Source organism: Cebus imitator, unplaced genomic scaffold (genome assembly GCF_001604975.1).
Source record: "Cebus imitator isolate Cc_AM_T3 unplaced genomic scaffold, Cebus_imitator-1.0 Scaffold188, whole genome shotgun sequence".
NCBI classification, from domain to species: domain Eukaryota; kingdom Metazoa; phylum Chordata; class Mammalia; order Primates; family Cebidae; genus Cebus; species Cebus imitator.
The window spans coordinates 5920652-5928375 of record NW_016107503.1 but is presented as its reverse complement, the minus strand read 5'-3'; the positions used below and the strand labels follow the sequence as shown (position 1 = coordinate 5928375).

The 7724-nt window shown below is 49.0% G+C and overlaps 2 protein-coding genes across 9 annotated transcripts in view; both read left to right on the top strand.

Moving 5' to 3' along the window:
• The window catches only part of CUNH1orf54 (chromosome unknown C1orf54 homolog), a 9568-nt gene extending 9482 nt beyond the window's left edge, over window positions 1–86 (top strand). For 3 of the 5 annotated variants that reach the window (XM_017546391.2, XM_037744930.1, XM_017546390.2), the window contains one exon: window positions 9–86. The gene's annotated coding sequence lies outside the window, so the exon portion shown is untranslated. The remainder of the gene's footprint in view (window positions 1–8) is intronic. The other 2 variants (XM_017546388.2, XM_037744929.1) reach the window with 1 other exon arrangement.
• Window positions 87–542: 456 nt separating this feature from the next.
• CIART (circadian associated repressor of transcription) lies at window positions 543–5945 on the top strand. Of its 4 annotated transcripts, none has more exons than XM_037744927.1 (6): window positions 543–856; window positions 2706–2825; window positions 2997–3072; window positions 3587–3665; window positions 3761–3872; window positions 5283–5945. In XM_037744927.1, the coding sequence occupies exons 2-6, from the start codon at window positions 2724–2726 to the stop codon at window positions 5805–5807; spliced, it is 894 nt and encodes a 297-aa protein (XP_037600855.1). In that variant the 5' UTR covers window positions 543–856; window positions 2706–2723; the 3' UTR covers window positions 5808–5945. The 4 variants fall into 4 exon arrangements, with proteins under 4 accessions (XP_037600855.1, XP_017401870.1, XP_017401871.1 ...); XM_017546381.2 differs by lacking the exon at window positions 543–856 and adding an exon at window positions 1697–1805 and having other exon boundaries at window positions 2400–2825; XM_017546382.2 differs by lacking the exon at window positions 543–856 and adding an exon at window positions 1699–1805.
• The last annotated feature ends 1779 nt before the right edge of the window (window positions 5946–7724 follow it).

Genomic DNA, 7724 nt, shown 5'->3' with positions numbered 1-7724 from the left:
TTTTTTAGGTGGGAGAAGCCTGCTATGACTCTCTGGCTGGGAGTTTGGCAAGAGGAAATTGGAAGATAAAATAAATGATAAAATAATCTGGTTACTGTCTGCTCCTTCATGAATGTCTGTTGTAAAGTCACAACTCAAGAGAGCACCAGGATTTAGAGACCGCAAATGTAGACTGGAAGGAGAGTTGGGAGATAACAGAATTAGAGGGCATTACGGACTGTGAATAAACCTGCAGTTTGGGGAAGACTGGAGGGCACCCACAGACAGCAGGTTTATTCGAAGTCCACATTGCTAATTCTGTTGTTTTATTTGATTAAATATGGTGTTGAAACAGTGTGCTTGGGGAAACGGGATTGCGATTTAGAATCTTTTTTTTTTTTTATAAGAATAAGCCCATTGTTAAAACATAATGTAAAATATCAAAAACTACTTAGAATATATTTAAAATATTCACACCTACCCGCCCCCACCCACACCTCTGTCCAACAATGCGCCTTTTGCAGCAGTTGGTAATTATGGCAGGGACAAACTCACTTAAAAATTTTAATTCTCTATCCTCCGGACCCTAATCAGAATTGGGCTGCCCCCTTGCGGTCTCTCCGACATCCTATTTTTCAACCAGCTCACCGTCCTTGTGCCCTGCTCTCCTCTCCATTGTACTCAAAATGCAAGGCGCAGCGACAGTAGTAACGTCCCATTTACTTCTGAGACTCTCTAAACTCTGGACTTGCCTCCCTCCCCTCCTTCAAAGTCTTCGGAATCCTCTCCAGGGGACAAATGAAGGCACTGAAGCTGAACAAAGCCATAACCTAGGAGATCAAGTACCTACCCCGCTGTTTCCCATGCTTGGAATCAGATAATTCAGGACGCCAGGCCGGAGAAGCCTGGACAAAAAAGTCAGGAAAAACTGAGTTTCGTTTTGACCTCTAGCGTCGTGGCGGGCTGGCATCTGAGCTGGTAACGTGCGTGGTACGTTATGTAAGAAAAGGGCTAGAGGAGCCGCCCCAGCGGGAGCCAGAGAGGACGCGGTGTTCTCGGCCGCAATCCCCACCCTCCTCACCCAGCAGGGCAGGAGGCACCCAACGTGGAGGAGAAAGGGGTGGGGGAGGTGAAACGGAGACCGGAGAGTCACGAGGGCCGGGCCGCCAAGAGAGGGAGAATATACCGCGTCACACACCTGCATTCTCTAACACACGTTGCAGACACAAATCACTGATGGTTTCCACGTGCTGCGACCGTGAGCGGAGGTGCTCAAAGAGGGGGCAGATGAGTTAGTTCCTGAGACGGAACCGGGGGGGGGGGGGGGGGGCGTCCCACGTCCGGAGACGCACGGCTTCAGTAGCGCAACCAATCTCGGAACACTCGAGCCGCGCGTCTCCAGCGCATCACCATCCTATTTAAGGCCACCGGCTCCGCCCTTTTCCTCCCCTCCCTTCTTTTCCACTCTTTTTTCCATCCTCCTCCTTTTCTCACCACCGGGTCCTCTCCGGGAGCCGCATGTAGGGGCGGAGCACGAAACGCTTCCCTTCCAGCCAATCATCACCTGGCTGCCTCTCTATTGGCTGAGCCCCTTTGTACTGTAGCAAATGGGCCGTGGACTTCAGTAACGAGAGTCACGTGTTACCGGCGATGCAACCAATGAGGGAGCGAGATCTGTGTACGCAGGGGGAGGCACGTGCCGGGCTGCACGTGTCTGGGAGGGGGGAAGGGGCGGGGCCCACTGAGAGAGGCGGAGGTGGGTTGCCAGACTGGGAGAGCCGGAGAAGGAGCTGGAGACCGAGCCTGGGCTGAGCAGGCTGACACAGGTAAGGAGATTCGGAGGAAAAAGCAAGCTGTTGGGGAGGATTGGACCCAGAGGGAGTGGGTTTGGGGGCTGAATGCAGATCTTGGTATTGCAAGGGTTTGCATCACGTGGCAGGCGAGAGCCCAGAGAGACCGGCGCAGGGATCCTGATCTCGAAACCTTGGGAGACGGCAGGAGGCCAGTCTGTGGGGGCGGTTCCTGTAGGGTCACTAGGTGGGTTCGCGTGCTCAGATTGACCGCTTGTGGGTGGCATGGCCTCAGGTGGAGAGGCTTGCTGCGGACTCAGGCGGGCAAACAGCCCTGGCGAACAGCGGGCCGAGGGCAGGGTGTCTTTCAAGTCAGGTATTTACTCTGAACGAAGGGTGAAAAGAACGGAGGCTGCATCAGGCTGAGAGCTGCTCTGCCGAGGCCAGAGTGGGAATCCCAGGTTCTTAATGGACGGGGGTGGGGGTGGAAATGTCTTTTTCTTTTGTCTCTGAGACAGGTAATATTGGGGAGGGGGAGAACAAGTGTTATCCCACGCAGTACACCCCAATCTCCCAGTCCATTTCCTAATCCTAAACTCCGGTTTCAAACTCCCTCGCTTTGCTCTTCAGTTGCAGGTTCCGATCTTTGGGTACTCCAGGAGCTGCTCTCCAGCCCCTGCTTCTGGACCTATGGATTCTCCATCTAGTGTTTCTTCCTATTCCTCCTACTCTCTCTCTTCGTCTTTTCCCACCTCCCCAGTGAACAGTGACTTTGGCTTCCCCTCTGATAGTGAGAGGGAGGACAAGGGGGCCCATGGAACCAGGCCAGACACTGTTGGGCAGAGGGGAGGTTCACGGCCCAGCCCAGGTCCTATCCGCTGCAGGCATCGATCAAAAGTTTGCAGTAACCAACATACACCATCTCATCCGGAACAGCGAGGCTCAGCTTCTCCTATGGCAGGATCTGGGGCGAAAAGATCAAGAGATGGTGAATTGGAGACCAGTCTAAACATCCAAGGTTGTACCACAGAGGGAGACCTGCTGTTTGCCCAGAAGGTAAGAGAAAGCAGGTGAAAGGAGACTCTCCTGGAGTGGCTTAGCACCCAGCCGGTTGGTAAGGACTCTATGAGGACAGTAATGACTCCCAGATTTGGAGGTGAAGTTAGAGCCACTGGTGGTGTATGCAGCTCTGAGTCTTCTCATAGCATCTGTCCTGTTTTCCTACAGTGTAAAGAACTCCAAGGATTTATACCTCCTCTCACAGACCTTCTCAATGGGCTGAAGATGGGTCGTTTTGAGAGAGGTAATCTCATTAGTTTCGTTCATTTGGGCTAGGTTCATTTCTCTTTCTCTTTCCTTCTTTTGACATGTATTTCTCTTAAGTTCTTGTTTGGGGCCTGTATTACTTCTTTTTTGCTACGATGACTTAATTTTTTTTTCTTGATACGGAGTTTTGCTCTTGTTGCCCAGGCTAGAGTGCAGTGGCGTGATCTTGGTTCACTGCAACTTTCGCCTCCTGGGTTCAAGTGATTCTTCTGCCTCATCCTCCCAAGTCGCTGGGATTACAGGCGCCCACCACCACACCCAGCTAATTTTTATCTTTAGTAGAGACTGGCCAGGCTGGTCTTTTGAACTCCTGACCTCAGGTGATCCACCTGCCTTGGCCTCCCAAAGTGCTGGGATTACAGGTGTGAGCCACCACACCTGGCCCCACTTAATTTTTTTAGATCAATCTATTTAAACCCCCTTCTGTCCTTCCTTTACCTGACTACATGCTTGAATCTCAATCCTTAATCTCTCTCTGTCCCTGTCCCCAGGATTAAGCAGTTTTCAGCAGAGTGTGGCAATGGACAGGATCCAGCGTATTGTAGGTGTTCTGCAGAAGCCACAGATGGGGTAAGTCCCCTGGTTCTTTCTTTGGGTCTTCTTAAAAAATGAGATTTCTCCAATCCTGTTGTTGTTGTTTTTTTTAAACAATATCATTTTCACAGGGAACGTTATCTAGGAACCTTGCTACAGGTAGAAGGAATGTTAAAGACTTGGTTTCCTCATATAGCTGCCCAGAAGTCATCATTGGGTGGTGGCAAGCATCAGCTGACCAAGGTAAGAACTTAAGAACATGAGAAAGAGGTGGGAAGGTAACCAAGGAAATGAAATGTGCATGCAGAAATGGGCTTCTTTTGCCATTTTCTTCTGAATGTTTTCTAAGTTTGTTTTCAGGGAAGGGAATTCCTAAACTTTCTGCATTGTTTTGATTCCTACACGTTTTTTGTTGTTGTTGTTCTGTTTTGTTTGGATCACTGGGAAGAACTCCATGAAGTTTAATCCTATCCCTCATGCCACAGCTTATCTGCTTTCTGCCAGGTAAAGGCTTTTTACCTGGCCAAATGATTCATGTGGGAAGATGCCTCAGCTTCTCTCTGCAAACGCTTTTTTCCCTACTGCCCCCAAACCCTTCCCCTCTCCTTCTTTTCATTTCTGCCTAAGTATCCTTGTGCCAAAACCTTTGAAAGGTTTTGAGTCTACACTGAGTTTCAAGGACTGGTTGTGAGAGGTACATCACTGGAAGTGGGGGAGGGAGACACCCATAGCAGCAGTGTTGATAGTTTTAGACCTGGTATAGAAGTGACCTATTTTCTGTCCTCAAAGAATAGGGTATGTAAAGGGCATTCAAATGATGGAGAAGGAGAGTCTCCTGTAGATAATCACCAGTCCTAATTTTCAATCAGCCATGGTTCTTATTGCTGTGAATAATCTATTAAAAAATAAGTAGGCCAGGCACAGTGGCTTACGCCTGTAATCCTAGCACTTTGGGAGGCCAAGGCAGGAGGATTGGTTGAGCCCAGGAGTTTGAGACTAGCCTGTCAACATGGTGAAACCCAGTCTCTACAAAAAATACAAAAAGTAAGCGGGCATGGTGGTGTGTGCCTGTAGTGCCAGCTACTCAGGAGGCTGAGGTGGGAGGATCTCTTGAGCTTGGGAGGTCAAGGCTACAGTAAGCCATGATTGTGCTGCGTCACTCCAGCCCGGTTGGCAGAGTGAGACCCTGTCTCAAATATAAAATTAAAAAAAGCAGGATCTTGCGTGAATATTAATTTATACTTCTTAAATAACTCACCATAGACTATTAGTAGACTATTATAATTTAAATGCAGAATTTGGGAAATGATTTCAATTAAAAAATGGACTTCTTTTTAAAGAAATTCTAAAAAGAATTATTTTATAAATAGTGAGAACCTATGGGACTGTTTGTTTTTAGTTCATCTCTGGATATCCAGTTTCTAATATAGTATGTGGCCCATAGTAGGCCATTCATTTTTTGAATAAATGAAAGTATACGTTGGTTACTAGAACTTTTACTTAATCATGGCCTGGCAAGATCATATCTGTTGCATAAAATGAGATACGTTTGCATTGCAAACTGAGTTCCTGAGGAATGCAAAGATTTAAGTAACCAGATGGAGCTAATCTGAAAGCTTTCTCCCATTTTTTTCTCATTTCTCCCCTCTGTAGCATTTTCCAGCCCACCACAATGATTCAGCTGCTTCCTCTCCTGCATATCCTGTGGAAAAGATGGACCAGACACAGCTAGGACATCTAGCTTTGAAACCAAAGCAGCCTTGGCACCTTACAGAATGGCCAGCCATGAACCTCACCTGGATCCACACCACTCCAATTTGCAACCCCCCTCTCAGCTCCCCAGGTACTGTCTCCTTTAGCCATGGTCCTTTAGGCACTGGAACCGGCATTGGTGTCATTCTTTTCCTCCAGCATGGAGTGCAACCCTTCACCCACTCTGCCCCAACCACTCCAGTCCCACCTGCTACAGCATCTCCTGTCATCTCTGGTGATCCTATGAAACTGTCTGGAGAGGGGCCTCGTTGCTATAGTTTGCCAGTAACTCTGCCATCAGACTGGAGCTATGCCCTGTCCCCTCCCAGTCTATCCACCTTGGCCAAAAAGACGACCACAGGACAACGGGAACAACAGAGAAGCCATCCTGCAGTTGCTCCTGATGTTCATCTTCTCAACCCCTAGCCCAGGGCATGTAGCTGTCCACCGTGATTTGTCATTTGTGTAAATATTCATGTATATATGTATTTTTACTTTTAATGTGTGCATTTGTGTTGAGGGAAGATAAATCCTTCCTGATTAAAGACTTTTTTTATACCTAAACAGTTTGCTGATTGGGGGAAATTGAAAACCTGTCTGCCTCCGCCGGGCACGGTGGTGCACGCCTGTAGTCCCAGCTACACAGGAGGCTGAGGTGGGAGGATCGCTTGAGCCTAGGAATTCTGGGCTCTGGTGCGCTATGCCGATTGGGTGTCTGCACTAAGTTCGGCATCAGTATGGTGACCTCCCGGGAGCGGGGGACCACCAGGTTGCCTAAGGAGGAGTGAACCAACCCAGGTCGAAAACAGAGCTGGTCAAAACTCCCGTGCTGATCAGTAGTGGGATCTCGCCTGTGAATAGCCGCTGCACCTCAGCCTGGGCAACATAGGGAGACCTTGTCTCTTCGGGGAAAAAAAAAAAAAAAAAACTATCTGCCTCCAAAACCAATCCTTATCCTGTGAGCTGCAGAAAAGTAGAAAAGGAATGGGGATGTCTGTGAACATGAGCTCTACCAAATTAGGGTCTGGATGACAATATGAGCCTTGTGGGACAAGGGGACTCCGCTGCTGTTTTTCTATGGAAGATCCTTGAAACAGTTACAGGGTTCAGAGTTGGGTTTATGGCGGGGTGGGAGGGCTTGTTTTTTGAGATGCAGTCTCACTGTGTTGCCCAAGCTGGAGCACAGTGACACAATCTCAGCTCACTGCAACTGCAACCTCTGCCTCCGGGTTCTAAGTGATTCTCAGGCCACAGCCTCCTGAGTAGCTGGGGTTACAGTCACACACCACAATGCCTGGCTAATTTTTGTATTTTTGGAGAGATGGGGTTTCACTGCATGTTGGCCAGACTGGTCTTGAACTCCTAACCTCAAGGGGTCTGCCTGCCTTGGCCTCCCAAAGTGCTAGGATTATAGGCTTGAGCCACCACACCCGGCCAGGTTTATGTTTTCATTCAGGCTCAGAAACTAGTACCTTTCCCTTTGTTTTCACACCTTTGTAATCTTCCAGCTGGCCCAGACTTGCAGGTTCTTCTGCTCCCGGCTAGTTCTTTGCTTTGATGGAAATTATTGATGCCTGTGGTAAACGCATATATAGGTTGCTGCTGCCAGAGGAGGAACACAAGAGCCAAATCAGCCACTGTGGTTGCCAGTTTTTTGTTTTTTGTTTTCTTGAGACAGAGTCTCGCTCTGTTGCCAGGCACCAGGCTGAAGTGCAGTGGCACAATCTCGGCCCACTGCAATCTCCGCCTCCTGGGTTCAAGCAATTCTCCTGCCTCAGCCTCCCAAGTAGCTAGGACTACAGGCACACGTCACCAAGCCCAGCTAATTTGTGTATTTTCAGTAGAGACGGGGTTTCACCATGTTGGCCAGGATGGTCTCGATCTCTTGACCTCATGATCCACCCACCTCGGCCTCCCAAAGTGCTGGGATTACAGGCATGAGCCACTGCGTCTGGTGGTTGCCAGTTTTAAAAAGGAAAGGGCACCCTAGAATTGTCAGACTTGGGAACACCTCAAGACACTAGGCTTCATACTTATTCAAAAAGCTGCAGCTAGGGTGCATGCAGTGGCTCATGCCTGTAATCCCAGCATTTTGGGGGGTTGAGGTGGGCAGATCACTTGTGGTTAGGAGTTTGAGACCAGCCTGGCCAACATGGTGAAACCCTGTCTCTACTAAAAATACAAAAAAATGACTGGGTGTGGTGGTGGGTGCCTGTAATCCAAGCTACTTGGTAGGCTGAGGCAGGAGAATCACTTGAACCCGGGAGGTGGAGGTTGCCAGTGAGCCATGATCATGCCACTGCACTCTAGCCTGGGTGACAGAGTGACTCCGTCTCAAAAAAA